The sequence below is a fragment of the Ictalurus furcatus genome, chromosome 23 (assembly GCF_023375685.1).
Source record: "Ictalurus furcatus strain D&B chromosome 23, Billie_1.0, whole genome shotgun sequence".
Lineage (NCBI taxonomy): Eukaryota > Metazoa > Chordata > Actinopteri > Siluriformes > Ictaluridae > Ictalurus > Ictalurus furcatus.
In genome coordinates this window covers 10982784-11007323 of record NC_071277.1, presented here as the reverse complement: position 1 = coordinate 11007323, position 24540 = coordinate 10982784, and the positions used below count along the sequence as shown (strand labels likewise).

At 38.9% G+C, this 24540-nt stretch overlaps 1 protein-coding gene across 1 annotated transcript in view; it reads left to right on the top strand.

Annotated features, from left to right (window-relative positions):
* eef1e1 (eukaryotic translation elongation factor 1 epsilon 1) overlaps positions 1-20124 on the top strand; it is a 21726-nt gene extending 1602 nt beyond the window's left edge. The window contains exons 2-4 of the mRNA XM_053611423.1: positions 4878-5075; positions 18536-18631; positions 18872-20124. Coding sequence (XP_053467398.1) covers positions 4878-5075; positions 18536-18631; positions 18872-19015 — 438 coding nt within the window. The 3' untranslated portion in view covers positions 19016-20124. The remainder of the gene's footprint in view (positions 1-4877; positions 5076-18535; positions 18632-18871) is intronic.
* The last annotated feature ends 4416 nt before the right edge of the window (positions 20125-24540 follow it).

Here is a 24540-nt window from a genome sequence, read left to right as displayed (position 1 = left end):
ATGTTAATCTGTGCAACATGTTTCTCTGTTGACACAGGGCTCTGCCTTGTACCTCTCTAGAGATTTATCTGTGGCCAGTACCTCTTCATCAGACTCTGACTCTGATCCCATGAGTAGGAGGGCCATTTCTTCTTTGGTGGCTCTGGCTCCACTTTTTCTCCAGAGGTCTGTGGTGCAGGTTCTCTATCCTTCAGCATCTCACTCAGCTTTTGCCACACCTCTCCCCTCTCTGCTCTGGGCAAGCACCTAAGGTTTTTGAACCCAGGATCTAGAGTGGTTGCCACCTTTAACCAAAACAGGTTTGAGTTCTCCTTTCGCCCGTTGAGGTCCTTTGTGAATGCAGCCTTGAAGCGCGCTATGTAGGCAGGGTCAACATCAGAGACCTCCATTGTACGCAGGAGATGACACAGTGCTGTAGCACCACGGAGCAGGATACATACTTTTCACCACCTAGGAGCTCAGTGATGTACCTACAGTACCTACCTTTCAGCTCTGCTGTGTTTGCGGGACTGTGTCTGAATTGTCCTACTATTTTAAAGCACTTGGCTTAAACGCTGTCAAATCTGCTGTCCCGTAAAGCCACGGTGATCACACTTTGTGTCACATGCGTACATGCTCGAATGGTAGACTCCTTGCAGCGGCAATTATATTGCGAGCGCTGTCTGTTCCTATAGTTGTGACCTTGCCCAATGATCTCCCACTCATTTGCAACTTTGAGAAACTGGCTAGCGCATGCTTCGGCAAAATGCCTTTCTTCTGTTTTTAACATGCCTAAAGTGAATGAGTGCTGTCAGCTGTCATCGATTATGTGTGCTGTTACACCGAGGTAGTTATGGTTACTTACTGATGTCCAGTGGTCTCCAGTAAGTGCAACAAAAGTACCTTCTGCCAACTGCGTCACTCTCTTTACTTTAACTTTTTCAGCGTCGTACAGTTCATGTATTCTCGTAACAATAGATCCATTTAGCGATTGTGCTATTTAGCTTTGCTGTTGTCATTTTGTTGACAAACTTGCCCCGGTTGCACTCCGCCAGTGTCGTTTGACGAGCACGGCTTGTTGACCCTGTCTCAGCACTAGCATCTTTGCTAACATCAGCAAAAATGTGTTTCACCTGAAGATGGTACTTCAAGCTTGTCGTGCTTCGGTGGAAGGACAGTTCATCACTGCAATATGTGCACATAACTTTGGTTTTATCAAAACTTCCATCTGGAAGATTTTTTAACGAAACTTGCCGTTCAGCAGAGTGGACACCGTCTCCTATAACGGGAAGAAGTTTGGGTCAAACTTAATTGTCAAATGATTAATTTGTGGTAAAAAAATAATAACACAATTTTTTTTTGATTAATCGCATGCGTTAATGCATTAATGTTGACAGCCCTAAAATATATATATAATTTCACAGCAAAATAATAAATAAATTATGGCATAATATGCAATAGAAAACAAAAAGAAATGCAAATTTTGTAGGCAGACAAGGCAAGAAAACCACTTGTGTCAGGGACAGTAGTGGGAAATGATGCACAATACACAATGTTTGGTGAAGCTGCATAATTTTTTTTAAGCGGTCAGCACCTGTTTTACATAATAATCCTATGGAGTAGACTGTGTTTTCAGCGACCATGAGTTTCTTTTGGGACGCTCTCAACTGCATTTTGGAACAGCATTTTTTCATGTGTGTGTGTATGTATGCATGTACACACATTGTGTGTGTGTGTATATATATATCTATATAGATAGATAGATAGATACACACACAGATTATATATGTGTATGCACGTGTGTGTGTGCATATACAGTGAGGGAAATAAGTATTGCACGCATCAACATTGTTTTCAGTAAATATATTTACAGTGAGGCTATTCACATGAAATTTTCACCAGACATCAGTATTAACTCAAGAAATCCGGAAATATAAAGAATTTACAACATTAAAGTCCATAAATAAAGTTATGTGTAAAAGTGGAATGACACAGGAAAAATGTATTGAACACGTTAACTGAAATTTATTTAATACTTATTGGAGAAGCCTTTGTTTGCAATCTTCAAGACGTTTCCTGTATGAAGAAATTAATCGGCCGCAGTATTCAGGTGTGATTTTGGCCCATTCTTCTAAACATATTGTCTTTAAATCTTGTTCAGTTGGATTTCCAGTCAGGTGGGCCATTCTAACGCCTTGATTTTTTTTTTTCTCTGAAACCAATTGAGGGTTTCCTTTGCCGTATGCTTTGGATTGTTGTCCTGCTGGAAGGTCCACCCATGTCTCATCTTCATCATTCTGGTGGATGGTAGCAGTTTCTCCTCAAGAATATCCCGGTAAAGGGCTCCAATCATCCTTCCTTCAATTATATGAAGTCTGCCAGTACCATGAGATGAAAAACAGCCCCACAATATGATGCTTCCACCTCCAAACTTCACTGTTGATGTGCAGTGCCATTTCTTCTCCAAACATGGTGTATAGTATGACCAGATTACACTCTCCCATTATTTCATAGGCTTGTCCAAATGAATTGTAGCAATCTTTAAACGAGCTTTGACGTGCCTTTTTCTTTAGTAATGGAGTCTTGCGGGGTGAGTATGAGCAGTGGAGTGCCTTGCCTATTGTTTTCTCTGTGACGATGGTACCTGCTGCCTCCAAGTGTTTCTGGAGCTCTTTCCAAGTGGTCCTTGGCTCTTGGGCTACTCTGACTATTCTTCTGACTCCCTGGACAGAAATCTTGCGAGGAGCTCCTTTGCATAGCCGGTTGATGACAGACTAATTCCACTTGCAGATTATGGCCCCAGTGGTGCATACTGGAGGATTCAGAAGTTTTTGAAATATGTCTGTATCCAATTCCATCAATATGCTTTGCAACAATAAGGTTGAGAAGGTCTTTTGAGAGCTCTTTGCTTTTACCCATCAAGAGATGTTTCTTGTGTGACACCTTGGTAACGAAAAGCCTTTTTGTAGACCATCAATTTACTAACCCAGCTGATATTAATTTGCACAGATAGGAGGTATAATTACTTACGATTCCAGCTGGTTCCTTGCCTTACCTTGCCTTGGTGAATTGCTTTTTCTTAGCGTGTTCAATACTTCTTTCCTGTGACATTCCACTTTATTACACACAACTTTATTTATGGATTTAATGTTGTGAATTCTTTATATTTATATTTATATATATATATATATATATATATATATATATATATATATATATGTATATGTGTGTGTGTGTGTGTGTGTGTGTATAGTTATTATAACATTGCTAGTGCAATATTGATATTGCATCCACAAAAATTACTCCCTAAACAATTACTCCCTAATACTTCATTTATTCTTTGTTGAGGCTTACCTTATCAATGTTTTGCAACTTGTTTATCCGAGTCGATGGTTGTAACTACCATCCCGAGGTTAATTTAATGATTAAAAATCATTAAATGGCAACAAAGCTTATGGGGAGGACATGCACTATCTACTCATCTCTGATCACCTGCAAGCAGAATATGATTGAGATGGAAAATGAGATTACATTACAACTATAACTACTATTAGTGTATATGAGTATGTTATGCTTTATATATATATATATATATATATATATATATATATATATATATATATATATATATGTATATATGTATATATATATAAATAACCCGTAATAATTGTGGGAGGGTGAAATACACTACAGCACTGATATTATTGTAAGGCTGTGAGCAGACAGTGTCAATGTATTGGGGAAAATAACCACCGTAAATGGGGGGGAAACCGCCCAAAACACCGCAACCCGCGACTCATGATTTTTTTTCCAAGTGACTTCAGAAAAAAAGAAGCCCAAAGTCACATATTATAATCAGACTTGGCAACTCTAAGTATACCTCAAACCATCAGATTCATCCATGCGGTGGAGCAGTGCCTAAGCACAACCCACTTTTTAAAAAAATAAAATAAAATAAAAACTCTGCAAGTAACTTGCAGTTTTATGAATCAAACAGAGATGGTGATGGAGAGGCAAAATGTCAGTTTGTTGCAGCATCCACCAACATTTTATTTTTAACTTATGTTTCTTGTATATAAAAGTTTGAAATTAAGATTTCATTCCCTAGAAATCATTGTGGATGCAAACTTTTGTACTCAATTGTAAATCTGACATTTTTTAAATACAGCTTTTTGGACAACTCCAGCTAATTGTGCTATGCATGCAATGAATAGGGATAAGTGTGTATGGTGCTTGCTAATAGATGTGTGTGGTGAATTAAAAGGGGAAATAAGAAATGGTTAATGACCATAGTATTAGACAATGGACGTTTTGTTATACAGAAGAACTTAAACACCTTGTTTTTTGGGGGTTTTTTGTGTGTTATTTACTTGACACACACCCAGGGCAATTTTATTGTTTATCATGATTTACAGTTGTCCATGGTTTAATTCACTTGAACTTTTAGGACACATTACAAATTTTAATGTAATTTATGTTAAAATGAAAATTATGCGAGTGCTACAAGAGAATATCATAACTGAAAGCCATAATGTTAGCCAAAGTCGTGCTGCCTTTTTGTTGAGAATGCAACGCAATGCTTTGTCACAAGAGACATTATCAGGGGAGGATGAAGTCTATGGCTACATAATTTTGTCCCTTCAGAGATTTAATACCTCAATTATTTTCTATATTATAATGCACATAATTACCTTTGTCTTAATTTTGAATTATGCTAGTTAACACTTTTTAGACTAGTTATTTGGACTGCCAGGCAAATAGAACATGAGACTGAGCAGCACACTGGCTGATGGGCTACCTAATGAATTTATAATACGGTATGTCCACACCTGTTCGAACTGCTGATTTTTTTTTTAAGCTCACTAAGCCAGTGATTATCCTGTATCTTTTACTTTTAGATCCCTGTTCTGCAGAACAACAATGGTCTGTCTTTGGTTGGTTTGGCAACCATCAGCTCCAACCTTGTACATGAGGCTAAAAGAAGAGAACTGCTGGGAGATTCAGCTGAGCAGAGAGCTGTTGTCCAGCAATGGCTGGAATATCGATTGACCCGACTTGATAACTGCTCTAAAGATGAAGTCAAGATTATACTCAAGGTAAAAAGCCTTGTCATTTGGACAGTCATTTTAACAAACACTAAGTGGTTGAAATAATTATTTCTGGGTATAGTTGTGCAGTGTTAATAGCCCCAACTGATGTCTCTTGCGTAATTCACAGGAACTGCAATAGTTCGGGTTTTTATAACCCTCAAATCCAAGTTGAATGTGTCATCCATACGCTGTCAATCTTTGATTATTCCTGGGGTGGCCATAAATGAAAAGAAAACACGTTTATAGATACAACAGCATTGTTAATCAGCTAAACTGCTTAGTCTGAATTCTTCAAAAATAAGAACAAGATCATGTTTAAGTGAAAAACATGACTTTAGTTTTTTGCAAATTTATTAAAAATAAAAGCTAAAATATTTAGATAAGTATTCGGACTCTTGGCTAAGGCTCTCCACATGGAGCTCATGCATCCTGCATGATTATCTTGGGATGCCTCTAGAACATGACTGGGGTCCACCTGTGGCAAATTAAATTGATTGGATGTCATTTAGGCACACACCTGTGTATATAAGGTCCCACAGTTCACAGTGATTGTCAGCCCAAAATCTAAGCCATGAAATCCATGGAGGACATTGAGTGGCTAGATGAACACCACTCCTGAGTAAAAAGCATATGGCAGACTATCAGAGCATGAGGAAAAAGATTCGCTGGTTTGATGAGGCAAAAATTGCACTTATTGGGGCTGAACTCCATGCTCTATGTATGGCAAACCCAGGTACGCTTTGTTAACTGGCTACTAATACCATCCCTACAGTGGATGTTAAATGTCTATACAATCCTGTTAAAATGGCAGGTTTTTGTGATGAAAAAATTAAGCCAAGGTAAATCATGTCAGAACTTTTCTCACCCTCAGTGTGAAATGTATTAAATGTATAAAATGTATAAAAAATTAAGTGAAAAACAATCAAACATTTTAGGGGAAAAATAATGTTGCAATAACCATGTTGCATAAGTGTGCACACTCTTTCATAATTGGGATGTGGCTGTGTTAAGCATGAACCAATCACATTCAATCTCATGTTCAAAAGTAATTATCATACAGTTTCTGTAGGATTTTCTTGACATTTTCTTGGTTCTTGCCAAGAGACAAAGACAAAGCCTGTATAGGGTCTCACTGTTGAAAGGAATCGATTATGAGAGGGGTACAAAAAATTTCCAATACATTAGACATACCATGAAGGCCATCATCAAAAAGTGGAGAAATTGGAGCACCACAGTGTCATCACCAAGAACAGCATGTCCCTCCAAAATTTACAAAAGGACAAAAACTTACCAGGGAGACCAACAGCAACATTAAAGGGGCTGCAGGAATATCTGGTAAGTATTGATTACTCTCAGAATGTGACCACAATCTTTCATGTTGTTCGCATGTCTAGACCAGTGGTTTTCAAAGTGGGGGCCGCCCGGGGGGCCTCAACAATTTGGTGTGAAAAATAAATTCTCACTCTGACAACCACACACAATCAATTCCTAATGTAATGTAAAGATGTAAGATGTAATTATTTATATATATAAAAAAGGGGGGATATATTCAGAAGTCAGTATTTTTAATGTGTTTTAAATACATCTTCAAAAGGGGGGCCTCGGTCAAATGTTAATGCCATTTGGGGGGCCTTGCCCTGGAAATGTTTGGGAACCCCTGGTCTAGGCTACAGTGTAGGGTGTTTAAATGGAAGCCCTTTCTCACAAAAAACATCCAAGCCCAACTAAATCACCCTAAACCATGTGGCAAATTGTGTTCTGGTCTAATGAGACCAATTCCAAAAGGTATATTTGGCGCAAAAAAGGACATCACCAAAAGAACACCATACCCATGGTGAAGCATGGTGATGGCAGCATTATGCTTTAGGGCTGCTTTTCTTCAGCCAGAACTGCAGGGGTCTTTTTAAGTTGGAGAGAATCATGAATAGCTACAAATTAGGGATGTCACAAGAACCGATACTTCGGTACCAAGTCGGTACCAACATTCTTAAAACGTGACGGTACTTGTTTTTCTGCAGTAGCGTTGGTTTCGTTGGTAATGAAGGTACCGAGCTTGCAATTCTGGAATTGATGTGGACAGCAAATACGCACAAGTGTTTTTGTTGGTCCACAAGTAGTAAAGAAGAAGAAGAACGCCTACAGCACACGGGAAAAACTACAGAAGATGGCGACAAGTTTAGCTCCGCCCCGACTCGTTGAGAGGAAAGGTGGTAGGAGTCAAATATGGAATAATTCGGATTAGAGTCGGATGACAACAAACATATAATTGATGCTCTGAAGCCGGTGTGCTACCGCTGCTATCGTTCATTTCAAACAAAGTGAGGAAACACCTCGAATTTGGCGAAGCACCTGAATGACTGGCCCTATATTATGTTTGTTTAAGGCAGTTGGCATTGTGGCTGTGAAACCAGCTAACGTTATGCCCCATGTCATATTTGCGATAGTCAGTTATTTGTTAACGACCCTAACGCATTGCAGTGTTGTAAACTACCTCCTAATGGGCCACCATGCATCGCCAATCAGCCCGTGTCCTGTCAGCAAAATGTAGCCTAATGTCACAAATAATTATTGAAATGTTAATCAGTGAATTTAAACTAATGCTTGGATTCAGAGTATAAGGGGTGTGTGTGTGTACGTGTTTAGGAGTGCACCTTAGCACTTGTAGCCTCCACTGTTTTATTAGTCATTGTCAGACAGTGTTTGATAACTAAAATATCCCCCTCTCTCTCTCTCCCTCTTTTTGCCAGTACCACTGGATGTCCTCCAGAAGAGTTTTTAATTTTATTTTTAAAATTTTTATTTTTATTTTTTTTTTCAACTTTGGTATTGAGTCTCATGTACTTTTGGTGGTATCGGTACCGACTACTAGTTTTTTGGTATCGTGACATCCCTACTACAAATACCAGCCTATTTTAGTGCAAAACATGGTCTGCTAGTACCAGGTGCTAGTAAGCTGAATATGAAAAGGAATTTCACCTTTGAAATTTCAGTATGATAGTGACCATCCAATACATCAGTACATCCAAATCAACAAAGGAATGGCTTACCCAAAGGAAATCAATGTTTTTGAATTGCCTGAATCCAAGTAAAATCTGTGGGGTGAGGTGAAGCATGCTGTGCACCGGAGATGCCCTTAAAATCTGATGGATCTAGAATGTTTTTGCAAGAAAGAGTGGGAGAATATTGCCAAGTAAAGATGTGCTATGCTGATAGTCCTTCCAGAATAGACTGAATGGTGTAATAAAATCAACAGGTGTTTCAATAAAGTATTAGTTTATGGGTGTGTACACTAATGGTACTAGGCTATTGTAAGTTTTTTTATTTATTTATTTTCCCTTAAATGTTTTTGATTGTTTTTCCCTTTATATGTATACTTTGCAATTGCACATTAAAGGTGGGAAAAGATCTGACATGATTTATCTTAGTGTCATTCTTTTACTTCACAAAAACCTGCAACTTTAACAGGGGTGTATAGGCTTTTTATATCCATTTTAGTTACTGGCTTTTGTGCATGTGAGCTGCAGGCCCGCCGTCACACCACTCATTGTATCCTGAAGCATGGTGGTGCTAGCATCATGACATGGGGCTACTGCTCAGTGGCAGAGATGGTGAGAATGGTCAGAATTGAGGGACGGGTGAATGGAGCCAAATACAGAAAGGTCCTTGAAGAAAACCTTCTCCAGAGTGCACAGAACCTCAGACTGGGGCAAAGGTTCACCTTTCAGCTTGGTGACGAACCAAAGCATATACCAACTTGTGCAGCTTGTACCAAAGAAAAACACAGTGTCCGTCGTTTGGATGCATTTTGGCTGCAGTAAAGAAGACACTGAACAAAATGATGTCAAATGTAAACATTACTGAAAATCATGTTATCGAATATGAACATTGCATGGCTCAAAAAAAGAGAGACTGACAAGAGCCCAGCAACAAGTGCCTCCACAAAGCAGGTGTCGATAACACTTTTAATACACATTTAAAAAATGCTACACAATATGAAAAAGACTCAAGAAGACTGAAAGAAATAACTGATGCCATTTGTTATTACATCGCAAAAGATATGGCTCCCATAGCTACAGTGGCGCGCAGTGGGTTTAAACACCTCGTTAAAACTCTTGACAGACAATACACTGTGCCATCGCGACCATATTTTTCCCAAACTGCGCTGCCCAACATGTACAAAACATGTCGTAAAAAGGTAGCTGCTGAGCTAAAGTCTGCACTTTGCAGCCACATCTGATCTCTGGTCAAGTAGGACGATAGTTTATAGTAGTTTAATAGTTTGTTTCCTTCAATTATTTTAAAATCACGAAGATAAGAAATGCACACTTTCATTAGAAAAAAATATCCCACTTTTAATAGTTGAGCATATTTACAGTACAAACCTTGTTAGTAAACTATGGGGGGGGGAACCCAAGGCAAAAAAAAATAATAATAATAATCATTCATTAATCATAATCGAGGTAAAATGTTCAGTTAATTGAGATTTTGATTTTAGGTCATATCGTCCAGCCCTTGTCTGACATACCTAAATGCGCAAAAATGTCACACTTACTAATAAAATTGTATAGATCAGGAAAATCATAACTTTATTTGATATATTTCCTCACCACTGCTAGCACAACATACAGCATGATGCGGAGTTGTTTTTAAGTGCAAGTGTGACTTTCGCAGCAGAAAGGCGTGGATTTGAATCACGTTTCAGACCATGGTCAAGCCTGCCTCAGCAGAAACCAGACTGCACTATATATGGCAGTTTATAATAACTGCCCTTCAGATGGGAAAAAAAGACTGCAGCTCATCAGTTTCAGTTAAGCACAGCAAGCTTGCACACTGTACAGTACAATGGCAGTTGTACTACGGCACTGATGTAAATTCTGCAGTGTGAAAATGTTGCAGTAGGTTACTCTGGGTTGTTTCAGAATAATTTTTTCCAAGTTCACGAAGGCCAGATAAAACGAGGCTATGGGCTGGTTTTGGTCTATGGGCTTTGGGTTTGAGAGATGGAAAAAAGGGTCAGAAGACTCATCTAAATGAGATATTTAAGTTTTTGATTTTCAATAAATATGCAAATATTTCTAAACATGGTTTTGATTTGGCATTGTGGGTTATTATGGGTAAATTAATGGCATACATTTGTTTGTTAATGTCAATTTATTACATTTTTATTAAGTCTATAACACATCCGCTACACCTACCATAATGCCATTGAGCCACAGGCACTTTGTGGCTGTACAATTACTGACTCAGTGTTAATTTTGTTTGTCACTGATTAAAATAAAACAACTAAATATAAAATACAGTTGAGGGTAAACATTTACATGCACCTAGGCTAAATATATTCAATCTCAGTTTTTCACAATTCATGTTACCACACCTCAAAGCATCAATCTGAAAGTTAAAAAAAAAAGTGGACTGAGCTGAAAGTGTGTCTGAGAGAGGAGGCCTAAAATCCTTACTGAGTTACACCAGTTCTGTCAGGAAGAATGAACAAAAATTCCAGCAAAGTCTTGTGAGAAGCTTGTGGAAGGCTACCTGAAGTGTATGATTCAAGTTCAAGCAATTAAAAGGCAATGACTCGAAATACTATCAAAGTGTATGTAAACTTTTGACACACTGAAAATCTGATAAAGCTGAAAAAATCTGACTCTTCACTATTAAACTCAGCAAAGAAAGAAACATCCTCTCACATTCAAATGCTTTTATTTCCAGCAAATTTCTTAACGTGTAAATATTTGTATTACCATAAAAAGATTCAACAACTGAGACATAAACTGAACATGTTTCGCAGACATTTGACAAACAGAAGTGAAATAATGAGTCCCTGAACAAAAGGGCGGGGGACATCTGAAATACTCATGCCTCCCTGCAGCAGGCCTATGGTATTATTGTGACGCAGGTGTTGCAGGCACCCAAGGCATCTTTCTTCTAGTGTTTTTCAGAGTCAGTAGAAAGGTCTCTTTAGGTTCCTAAGTTACTGTAACTGTGACCTTAATTGCCTACCACTTGTAAACTGTTAGTGTCTTAAGGACTGTTCCACAGGTGCATGTCCAATAATTGTTTATGGTTCATTGAACAAGCATGAAAAACATTGTTTAAACCTTTTCCAATAAAGATCTGTAAAGCTTATTTATCACTTTGAAATAACTTTGAAATGTCTTTAGCCTAGGTGTACGGTATGTACACTTTTGGCCACAACTGAAATGTAAAAATTAAAAAAAAAAGATAAAAGAAAAATGGAAATAACAGAACCAGTTGTTTGCACAAAGGTGTAACTAGAACTCATCTTTGCACACTCATTTTCACATTACCTATTTTTCATACAAACCGTGCTCTGTTTCAGACTAAACAACCAGTGTGAAAGCCCCCTCAGATGTGAGTGTAGAGAGGATAGAGCTGTGGTTGTGCACAAGTATTAAATAGAATCTAGACCTTTTCTTTGGATCTGCATGCATAAGAATAGTTGTAGAGACAGTCATACTCCCTACTTCTTTGGTAACCTTATCGCCTAAAGAATAGGGTTGGGTGATACGACAATATGACATTATTGTGATAAATTGTATCATAATACACGTATTCAACACAGATATTGTATCTATTGCAATATACACTCACCAAGCACTTTATTAAGAACACTATACTAATACTGGATATGGCCCCCTTTGCTCTCACAACAGCCTCAATTCTTCGTGGCATGGATTCCACAAGATGTTGGAAACATTCCGTTGAGAGTCCATGTTGACACAGTTGCATCACACAATTACTGCAGAAGTGTACTTTCATGCTGCGAATCTCCCATATCCCAAGGTGTTCTATTGGATTTAGATCCTGTGAATGGGAAGGCCACTGAAGAACATTGTCATGAACTCATTGTCATGTTCTTGAATCCAGTTTAAGATGACTTTTGCTTTGTGACATGGTGCATTATCACGCTGGAAGTAGCTAGTAGAAGATGGGTAAATTGTGGCTATGAAGAGATGTTCTGCAACAATACTCAAATAGGCTGTGGCATTCAAGTGATGATTGGTATTTCTGGTCCAAAAGTATGCCAAGAAAACACTATTACACCACCTCCACCAGCCTGGACTGTTGATACAAGGTAGGTTGGGTCCATGGATTCATGATGTTGCTGTCAAATTCTGACTACCATCTGTGTGACTCAGCAGCAATCAAGATTCATCAGACCAGGCTACATTTTTCCAGTCTTCAACTGTCCAGTTTTGGTGAGTCTGTGCCCAATGCAGCCTCAGCTTTCTGTTCTTGACTGACAGAAGTGGAACCTGATGTGGTCTTTTGCTGTCGTAGCCCACCCGCTTCAAGGTTCAATGTGTTTTGCATTCTGAAATGCTTTTCTGCTCACCGCAATCATACAGGGTGGTTGTCGGAGCTACTGTAGCCTTTCTGTCATGCTCAAACCCGTCTGGCCATTCTCCGTTGACCTTTTTTCAACATCAACTTTTCCATCCGCAGAACTGCTGCTCACTGGATGTTTTTTTTTTCTTTATTGCATTCTGAGTAAACTCTAGAGCCTGTTTGTGTGAAAACCCCAGGAGATTAGAAGTTATAGACATATTCAGTAGAGATGTATCAGCCAATAATCGGTATCAGCCGATAAAGGCAAAACACATCGAATTCGTGCTGTGTGTAAGGAAGATGACTCTTGTTTTGAATGACTTTGAATTAGGTGACAGTGAAGACAAATCTGCAGTTTGTAAGCTCTGCACTGCTAAAATTTTATACCGCATGCTACAGTAGAGCAGTTTTTGCATGCATGTTAATGAATGAGTTCTTTTACACCGGATGCTGCATCAGTGAAGCAGCAGTTTTGGCATCGAGTACAAAAGAAAGAACCTAAAAAAGGTATATATATTTGACCAAAAAAAGGTATATATTGCACAGAAAAATATATTTGTAGAGTAGTATGTTTCATATCCAGTTAATGTTAGAGTTAATATCATCCAAAAAAAAGTTTATATTATATATTACCAGTTTGTTGTTCAGTGATGAAGTAGAAATGGTTTTGTTTGTGGTGAGTGAATGTGAGCCTAACCGGAGGTTTTTTAGAATTCAATGTTAAAATGAAATAATAACATTCAGTAAAGAAATCTTAATTTAATCTTCAGAATTTAGTTAATTTTAATTTGAGTAATGTGCTTTCTGTTTATGAGACCAGTTACTGTGAAACAACTTGTTGAAATGAAGAGAATAAAGTTTTTATTTGCATTTCTTTCAGAATTGTGTAATTAATTATTATTAATTTAAAAGAAGGTATACAAGGCAGAACCACCTAACTATCGGCATCGGCCGATATCACTCAGACATATGGTATGTGAGAAAAATGCACTTGAACTTAACCACACCCCCTGAGGTTGACCACACCACAGTACAAATCCTCAGAATCTAGCCCTAAATACACCTTTCAAGTTTACCTTTCCATTTTTACATTTCATTGACATTTTTGGCATTTGGCAGACGCCCTTATCCAGAGCGACTTACATTTATCTCGTTTATACAACTGAGCAATTGAGGGTTATGGGCCTTGCTCAAGGGCCCACCAGTGGTAGCTTGGCAGTGCTTGGGTTTGAACTCCTGACCTTCTGATCAGTAACCCAGAGCCTTTAACTACTGAGCCACCACTGCCCAAGTTTTGTGTATAACCAAGTTTTGTGCATAACCATCTAATATATCATGTATTATAACTGTTTGAATAAATTATCTGCCTTGGAATGATTTATTGGTAGGCAGCAGTATTACAATATTACAGATCTGTCAGTGGCAAAATTATGCAAACCTCTAAGATAAGCAGTTAATTTGAAGGTGAAATTAGAGTCAGATGTTTTCAATCAATGGGATGACAATGTGGTATGGTTTGTGTTAGTGAGTCTTCTGTTTTATTTAAAGAACAGGGATCTATTAAGGTCTGATGTTCACAACACATGTTTGTGGAAGTGTATCATGGCATGAACAAAGGAGATTTTTGAGGACCTGAGAAAAAGAGTTGTTGATGCTCATCAGGAATGGAGGAAATTCAGGACCAATGTTACTCTCCCTAGGAGTGGTCGACTAACAAATATCACTCCAAGAGCAAGATGTGTAATAGTCCTCGAGGTAATGAAGGAACCCAGGTTAACTTCTAAGCAACTAAAGGCCTCTTTCACATTGACTAATGTCAATGTGGTGGTTCATGAGTCCACCATCAGGAGAACACTGAACAATAATGGTGTAATGATGTGCATGGCAGGGTTGCAAGGAGAAATCCACTGCTCTCCGAAAAGAACATTTCTGCCCATCTTCAGTTTGCTAAAGATCACGTGGACAAGACAGAAGGCTATTGGAAAAAAGGTTTTATGGACAGATGAGACCAAAATAGAACTTTGGTTTAAATGAGAATCCTCGACCTACCAAAGAATTGTTAAAGAAGATTAAAGTTAATGTTTTGGAATGGCCAATTCAAAGTCCTGACCTTAATCCAAAAGAAATGTTGTGGAAGGACTTAAAGCAAGCAGTTCATGTGAGGAAAACCACCAACATCCAAGAGTTGAAGCTGTTCTACACCGAGGAATAAGCTAGAATTCCTCCAAACCAATGTGCAGGACTGATCAGCAGTTACAGGAAACATTTATTTGCAGTTATTGCTGCACAGGGGGGTCAAACCAGATACTGAAAGCAAAGGTTCACATACCTTTTAAATAAATGACCAAGTATAATATTTTTGTCTCATTTGTTTAATTGGGTTCTCTTTATCTACTTTTAGGAATTGTGTGAAAATCTGATGTTTTAAGTCATATTTATGCAGAAATGTAGAAAATTCTAAAGGGTTCACAATCTTTCAAGCACCACTGTATGGTGGTCATATTGTTTGCAACATGTTTTTGATCATTATTGAGGTTCACACTCAAATTACTGCTGAGTAATTTGACAACACAATTGTGAAGATGGGCCAAAAATCCTGACTAGTTCACAAAAGTAGATTCTGAATATTATTAACTGATCACAAATGTGGCAGACATACAGTTTATATTTCAGCATATTTTTAATAAATATTAAGGTTCACACTTTGTGTGAACTGTTTGGCACCAAACTTGTGAATATAGGCCAAAAATCCTAGAAATAGTTTGCAAAAGTAGGTTTTGCATATAATGCAAATTAGCAAAATAATAATAATAATAATAATAATAATAATAATAATAAATAAAATTAAGTAGACAAAGCTAAATGGTTCTTGAGGCTTTTTTTGTTTGGCAGAACCCAAGGAATCAGTGGGGAAAAGAATTTTGATTGTAGGACTCACAGGTTATATGAGATTGAACAAAACGTAAAACCCTACACTATATCGCCACCATTAGGCCGCTTTGGCCCATCTCACTTGCCTGTATTGGGAGGGAGCACTAGCTTTTGATTTACGGTTTGGTCTGCACAATTTGTTTTATGACAGAAGAAGAAGAATCCTAACAATTACAGTAGGGTGTTGGAAGCCTTCTTGTTTCTGCCTTACAATGAATTATGCAGACCAAAACTTAGGTGCTTGGACTCCAAATAACAAAGGATGGCCCCCTAATTAGCTATATACGATTTGTCAGCCCCCCTTTGCCCTGTCCATTAATGGAAAAGAACCACCACTTAGCAAATATTTTTTATCATTACCATTCTCAGCCCAGCAGTGGGTGTGGCACATGTACAAGTGATGTAAATCACTTTAACAGACCAGACCATAAATGCATAACAATGGTGTGTTCCTAAGATACAGTTGCTCTTTTTGCTGGGAAATTGCATGGCCATATTCCTCACCAAACATTAATATACAATGCAACATTTCAGAATTTTGAGCATGTTTACATGTTCACTAAAGGCTAATATGGCATCTAAACAGATTTAGACTTCAGAAACTGACTCAGGAGCATTTAATTGCTGATATCACACATAGTCACAAAGTCTTCAGAATCACATTTAAAACTGTCATATATGGACAGCATGTGGTGAAATTTGACATTCACCTAGGAAGTACACACTTCTCTAGGTACTAAGTGTTGCTGCTAGCAGCTCAGGTCAGTTTACTCTAGCAGTGTTTGACTGCTCAGGGTGGAACTGTGGTCATCAACACTTAATACTGTCACTTTAAACAGTAACAAGTGGCCGGTGGCGTGTACCCAGTGCTGCTCACTGTCTGTAACTGAGCAAGTCAACAGGAATCAGAGATAGCACATCACAACACTGACAGACATCAGAGCCTTCTTCATGCCTAACTTCCCACTGAGCAGTCACTGACTCCATTAGCCCTCAAGATGCTAAACCATACTGCAAAAAAGTGCAAAATATGGTCTTGTCCTTTGGGACCTGCATGTACATGCCTCTATAAACACACACTATCATCTGTCCACATCTGTTTTTCATTTAGGCTAAAAAGTATGGCGAGGTTACGGTGTTATTTCTTTAACAAGCAACAGTGGTACAAGGCTGCTTTTCCCATAGATTTATTTTATTGGTTTTTCATTGGATAGATGTGAAAATCACACCACATGACACTAAATTAGTGTAATTGATAACATATAATTGATGTCAAAAATATTTCCATTTTAGTTGTTGACAAACAATTTATCCTTAAAAGACAAAAGGAAAAAAAAATGTTTGTTGTAAAATATTCCTGATAATTGCCATTTCCAGCAACTAATACATTCACTAGACACTGTTTTTTTTTAAAACCTATCTTATCAGCAATGGCCTGAATCAATTTTGCTGTAATTATAAAAAGTCACCTACTTCCTTTTTTTTCTTTTTTTTTTCCTTTTTTTAATTAATTTAATTTTTTTATTTTAAATACTGGTCTAATAATGTATAATCCTGCAACTCCTAGTGCATACAATTGAATACCACATTGTATTCCTGTGTATAAATTCATGTTTTAAGACATTTTATTCAGATATTCAAATTTCAGTTAGGCCAGAATGGATGCAAGACTTAGGACTGGTTCTGTTTAGTATGCAGTTGGGGAATTCTTAATTCTCTACATTCCTAAAAAATTGCCTCTGTACACCACCACAATGGATTTTAAATGAGACAATCAAGTTGTTATTGAAGTGTAGACTTTCAGCTTTAATTCAAGGGGTTTAACAAAAATATTGTATGAACTGTTTATGAATTTCAGCCATTTCAAGTCCCTCTATTTTCACAGGTTCAAAATTAATTCGACAAACTAACAATCATAAATATTAGGATTATTTTTAATGCTTAGATGCATGAACAACATCAACTGTAGTTGCTGCTTGTTTGTGGTATATATATATAGTCATGTGAATGAATAAGTTGACATTTGGATAAGCAAACATTTGATCCTCTTTGAAACAGTGACAGTGCTTATTAATAAAGTTGATACACTATGAAATGACACACAAAATTCGCATTTTGTAGTAATTTTTACAATGTAAATTAACAAAAAATCTGATCAGTCACATGGAAAAAGTACACCCCTACATTTATCACACCTTCAAATCCATACAATTAAAATCAGGTGTTCAAGATTGGGTGCCAGTGATTAGAACCTGCTTAGGGAGTGCAGGTGGAACCTGTCTTGTTTATAACCCTCTCATATCTAGTGGCTGGTGTTCTCTATGTTATTGAGGTGTGTGGTGTCATCATGCTAAGATCTAAAGAGATCTATAAGGCCTTCAGGAAAAAGGTTGTGGATGCATGCGAGTCTGGCAAGGGATTTAAAAAGATCTCCAAATTATTTGAAATACATTATTCCACTGTAAGGAAAATGATCTACAAGTGGTGCAGATTTCAAACAACTGCCAATTTGTCCAGGACTGGCTGTCCCAGCAAATTCAGCCCAAGACTAGACTGTCTGATGCAAAAAGAAGTCTCCAAGAATCCCAAAATTTCATCACAGGATCTGCTAATAAGTCTGTTGGTGACAAAGTGCATGCTTCTACAATCAGAAAGGGGTTGCACAAATTTGACCTGCATGGGAGGCATGCCAGGAAAAAGCCTTTGCAAGAATACAGTTCAGCAATGATCATATAGCCACAAACCAGGCCTTTTGGAATAATATCCTTTGGACAGACGAATCAAAGATAAATTTGTTTGGCCACAGTAACAGCAGACGTGTTTGGCACAGACCAGAGAAGCATACTAACTTCAATACCAACTGCAATTGCAATCAAGGATAAAAATGTTGCTCCAGGAAGCAGAAGCATTATAAAGCTCACTGTCGGATGAAAGCAGGCCATTAAACACGATAATGACCCCCCCACACACACACAAACACCCCAATCAGCCATGACTAATTAGCTGTATAAATTTTATGAAGTACATTGATATTAGTTTCACACTTAGTGAATACAAATGTTTCGCTTCAATAGAGGTCAATAAAGGGTCCTGATCCTTCAAATTAAATAATGTGGATGTGGGCATTTAAATATAAATTTGATTCAGTATGCAAGTTCAAAAGTACTACTGTCTTTGTTTTGCAGGAGCTCAATCAGTACCTGGTGGATAAGGTGTATCTGGCTGGAAATGGCATCACTCTGGCAGATACGCTGATGTACTATGGCATCCACCACATAGTTGTAAGTTCCTCCGTATTGTGCTAGGGAAGGTGGATAGACTTTAGGATGGAAAGCAAAATGAAGAAGGAATTACTTTATTTTGGTGTCTTCATTTATGTATTAAAGTGGGGGGGGTTGGGGGGTTCTATTGCTGTATATGTTTTCCAAATATATTTTTTTGTCTCTACTTTGCCAAATTATTAAAATTATAATAATTATACATAATTATTACATTATGGTTCTCGTCTTCCCCTAAATCAGATGGAGCTTGCAGTACAGCAGAAAGAAAAATACTTGAACGTGACTCGATGGTTTGATCACATCCAACACTATCCAGGAGTGCGTCATCACCTGCCCCCTGTGGTAGTTCTGAGAAACAGAGTTTACCCAAGCAGTCAGCACTGACCTCCTTCTGTTGTAGTCATCCTAATGGGTAATGCAGGGCAGTCCCATCTTCACTCCCTATCCCTCTCTATGCTGCTCCCTGTAAGTTGGGTTTTCTGTACTGATAACATTGGGGCAATTAGATCACTGGGACAAGAGAAACAAATGGTTCTGACGGATTTGTTGTTGTTGTTGTTTTTCTGTTTGTATGTACACATTTGGCAGTGATGATGCATAATTGTTCCTTTTTCCAAGTTTTAACCTGTGTGACTTTAGGCAAATATATTTATAAGGCATATACTACATAAATATGAAGAATGGAGCAAAGGAAAAATTCACATTAGCTAGTTGAGCCAGACAGACTCATGCCTGAGGATGTGCAGTATTCCGATTAATTATTAATTTTAAGTTTTATTTTATTTTAGATCCCTTCATTAATTTTCTGTCTTTATTTTAAGCTATTCAGTTTTCTCCTGCTCATCATCATTTTCTCTTTGAGCTGCAGTAATAGTAGTTGTATGGGCAGTGTACAATGCTTAGCCTGGCATGCAGAGTTCTGTGCTCTGGGGCAGGGGGCAGGCTACAAGTGCCAATGCTGCTCCCTTTCCTCAGCATCTCCACAGCAAGTTGCTTAGAGCAACTGCACATTATTTCATCATTTCACTGACAATCCCCCACCCTGAGCTGGAAAATCCTATCATGGCACAGAAGTGGGCTTTCAGCTTGATCCAAATGTTTACCAGGCGAAACATTATAATATCACAGACTTGAGCGTTTCAGAATTATTATTTTTGTAATAAGATGTTTTGGACTGTCACATATGTTCTCTGTAAATAAAAAAAAAATGATAATTTGGGTGGTTTAGAGAGGAAAGATTGGTTGGTTGAGCCACAATTCTGAAAAAGATGTTTCTTGCTTTTTGTGGTGGAAAATCCTTTGTTAAATAAGGTTTGGGAAAAGTAACCCTGTTGCTTGTTCATATGTCTGCTGTGCATATACTAATGAATGTTATTTTGTTGCATTTCTAAACCCATGAGGCTCCTATATGAAATGGCTATGTGTCCTAAGCCAAATGTAGATATCTTATGTCAACAAAAATTTGTCTTGAGCCAATAAACAAAAGAAAAAGGGAAATCAAAATGTTCATGTATTTTATAAATGCTCCTCTTATTGATGTACCCTCTTTTACAACATTTCAGAACAGTGTGTGTTTGTAACGTTCCGGTACGTAATGGAGTATGGATGCAAATGCAGATATTTATTTGTTTATATATATTTATTAAAGAGAGCGGCAGGCATACAAATCCAAATCGTGATACAGAGACGTGGTCAAAACAGGCAATGGGTCAGGCGATTGGCAAACAACCATAAACTGGGCTAGGCTGGAATCAAAAACAAGAAACAAGGTCAATAACATGAAACATGAAACGAGAACCGGGAAACGAGAACCGGGAAACGAGAATCAAGAAAAAACAGCTAGGTAATGAGCTAAACTCAATACTTCAATACTCAAACCTTCAGAAAACAACCAATGACTAAACGGGGGCGGAGACAGAACATAATCAAAACAAACGCATGTGACCACATTAAACAAAGTCACAGTCATAAACAACCGAAAAGCATGCGTATGCTGAGCACTCGCACACCTGGTTCGTGCACGCGCCTGCGCCTCAGCTTTCCGAGGATATTGCAAACTGCAGCGCTGTCTCAAGGGGAAATCGTGACAGAACCCCAAACTCAGAGTTTTCTGAGGAGGGCAGAGCGACGTCCTCAGCTGAGCAGGAAGGCAGAGCGACATCCTCAGCGGGGCACGGAGGCGGAGCAACATCCTCAGGGGAACAGGAAAGCAGAGCGACGTCCTCAGTGAATCTTGGCGTAGTGGCTTCCACTGCAGCGTAGGGAAGCAAAACGGAGCTTTTGGCTGCAACGGGAGGTGAAGAAACTTCCTCAGTAGAACAGGGTGGCTGAATGACATCCTCAGTCATGCAGAGAGTCTGACCGTCATTCTCCATCGACTTTGCAGCCTGAAGTTGGTTGGTTGTGTTGTCAGTCTCAGACATGAGGAGAACTTGGTTAGTCATGACGTCTGCTTCAGGCATGAGTAGAACTTGTTCGTCCGTATCGGCAGACTTGGGCGTGAGCAGAACTTGGTCGTCCGTGTCAGCAGACTCGGGACTGAGCAGAACTTGGTTGGTCATGGTGTCGGTTTCAGGCGTGAGCAGAGCCTGGTTGGTCGTGACGTCGGTTTCAGGTGTGAGGAGAACTCGAACCTGCAGGCAGGTGAGACCACCTCGTAGGTCTTGAGCTGGAGCTCTGAGGTCGCCACATTGACCTCCAGCTGGAGCTCGGCAGGTGAGACCACTTTATGAGTCTCATGTTGGAGCTCCGAGTAGGAGGTCACCCAGTTAGCATGCTCCTAATATGTAGTAAACGGCACGTCAGGTTCATCTCAGGCATGGCTTCCCCACAAGATCCTCAAAGACTGCCCAGGATTCTGGACTTCCGAACATCTTCATGACTAGTCCCACAAACTGATTGACATTCTCCAGTCCCCTGGATCCCATGGCTACTAAACGCTGTGCCCACTAGTGTGCGGGGCCACAAAACCGGGACAACAGAAACCCTAACCATTGCTTATCGCCGGGCTTGGGGTCCATTAGACTAGAAAAGTATATCTGGCAGTCCCCAAGAAAAAATTCAGGATCACCTGACAAACTATCAAACAGCTCCGGGAGCTTGGTTCTTCTCCACTGCGGAAACTGGATCGAATCCACAGCTGGGACGGTTTGCTTGGTTTTCCTTGTGTGACGTCTCCTCCGTCTTCCTGCTGCATCCATGTTAAGGCACAGTATTCTGTAATGTTCCGGGACGTAATGGAGTTGAGTACAGATGCAAATGCAGATAAAGACGTTTATTAAAGAGAGAGGCAGGCAGACAAATCCAAATCATGATACATAGACATGGTCAAAACAGGCAATGGGTCAGGCGATTGGCAAATGGGCATAAACTGGGCTAGGCTGGAATCAAAACGAGGAAACGAGAAACAAGGTCAATAACATGAAACATGAAACGAGAACCGAGAAAGAACAGCTAGGTAATGAGCTAAACTCAATACTGCGCAGTTTGCACAGAGACACGAGGGGTTTAAACGACTAACGTAATCATGGGTAAACACGGACAGCTGGAAACACTATTGACACGCCTTCGGAAAACAGCCAACGACTAAACGGGGGTGGCGACAGAACATAATCAAAACAAACGCACGTGTCCACAGTAGGGATGTCGCGAGAACCGATACTTCAGTACCAAGTCGGTACCCACATTCTTAAAATGCAGTACTTGTTTTTCTGCAGTAGCGTGGGTACCATTGGTAATGAAGGTACCGGGTTGCAATTCTTCCGGACCTGATGGGGCAGCAAATACGCGCAAGTGTTTTAGTCGGTCCACAAGTGGTAATGAAGAAGTAGAGGAACACCTACAAGCACACGGGAAAAACTACAGAAAATGTTGACAATTTTAGCTCCGCCCCTACTCATTGAGAGGCAGAGAGAGGAAAGCTCGTTGAGAGGAAAGGTAGCATCGGTTGCCGGTGTGCAACCGATGCTATCGTTCATTTCAAAGAAAGTGAGGAAACACCTGAAATTTGGCGAAGCACCTGAAAGACAGGCTCTATATCATGTTTGTTTGAGGCAGCTGGCATTGTGGCTGTGAAACCAGCTAACGTTATGCTCCATGTTTTCGATATCCAGTTATTTGTTAACGATGCTAACGTATTGCAATGTTATAAACTACCTCCTAATGGGCCACCATGCATCGCCATTCAGCCTGTATCCTGTCAGCAAAATGTAGCCTAATGTCACAAATAATTATTCAAATGTTAATGGTTTTAATAAATCTTTTTGGCCTGCCACGATATCAGTGAATTTAAACTAATGCTTGCATTCAGAGTATAAGGGGTGTGTGCGTGTGTGTGTGTGTGTGTGTGTGTGTGTGTGCATGTAGGAGTGCACCTTAGCACTTGTTATTAGCACTGAACACTGTTTTATTAGTTATTTTCAGACAGTGTTTAATAACTAAGTATCATCTCTCTTTTTGCCAGTGTTAGCCAGAGGAGGATGTCCTCCAGGAGTTTATAATTTTATTTTTTACTTTTTTTTTTTTTTTTTTTTTTGTGGTATCAACTTTGGCATCAAGCATCATGTACTTTTGGTGATATCGGTACTGACTATTAGATTTTTGGTATCGTGACATCCCTAGTCCACAGTAAACAAAGTCACAGTCATAAACAACCGAAAAGCGTGCGTTCGCCGAGCGCTTTCCGAGCATACTGCAAACTGCAGCGCTGTCTCAAGGGGAAATCGTGACAGTGTTTGTAAGACATACAAACTGGGGAAAGAACACAAATAGCACAAATCAAGCAATCATCAGGACAGGCCTTGTGACTACTTATGCTTATTTCTGTCCCATCATATTTAATTGTCTGGATAATATAAGAGAAGCATTGCAATCATTTGAGGTGTTTGAGGAAAGCACCATTTCAATTTAACTGACCTTGTAAAGAGTGAATTTTAAACTAATATAGTAAATATTCAGGCAATGAAAGCATGTTTTATCAAAACTCTGTATCCATGTACTACCACAGAGGTCCATCAATTAATGTCTTGAGGTCTTCTGAAGGTTCATACAAATAAATAAATAAATAAAAGCATTTCAGCCAGCTGTAACCTGGATTACTGTACAACCCCAATTCCAAAAAATTTGGGACACTGTGTAAAATGTACATAAATGTCAACAAAAACAGAATGCAATGATTTGCAAATCTTATAAACCCACGTGTTATTCACAACAGAACATAGAAAACATGTTTAAACTGATGAAATGTACCATTTTAAGAAAAAATAAGGTGATTTTGATGACTGCAACACATCTCAGAAAAGTTGGGATGTGGCAACAAAAGGCTGGAAAAGTAAGTGTTACTAAAAAGAAACATCTGGAGTTTAACTGGCAACAGGTCAGTAGCATGATTGGGTATAAAAAGAGTATCGTAGTGAGATAGAGTCTGAAGTAAAGATAGGCAGGGTTTCACTAATCTGCAATAAACTGCGTCTATAATTTGTGGGACAATTTCAGAATAATGTTCCTCAACGTAAAATTGCAAAGACTATGAATAATATCTCATCATCTACAGTACATATTATCATGAAAAGATTCTGAGGATCTGGAGAAATCTGTGCGCAAGGGACAAGGGTGAAAAGCAATATTGCATGCCCGTGAGCTTCAGGCCCTCAGGTGATACTGCATTAAAAACAGGCATGATTCTGTAATGGAAATCACTGCATGGGCTCAGAAACGCCTCCAGAACCTATTGTCTGTGAACACAGTTCACCATGTCATCCACAAATGCTGGTTAAAGCTCTATCATGCAAAGAAGAAGCCATATGTGAACATGATCCAGAGATGCTGCTGTCCTCTCTGGGCCAAAGCTCATGTAAAATGGACTGAGGCAAAGTTGAAAACTGTTCTATGGTCAGACGAATTGGATTTTT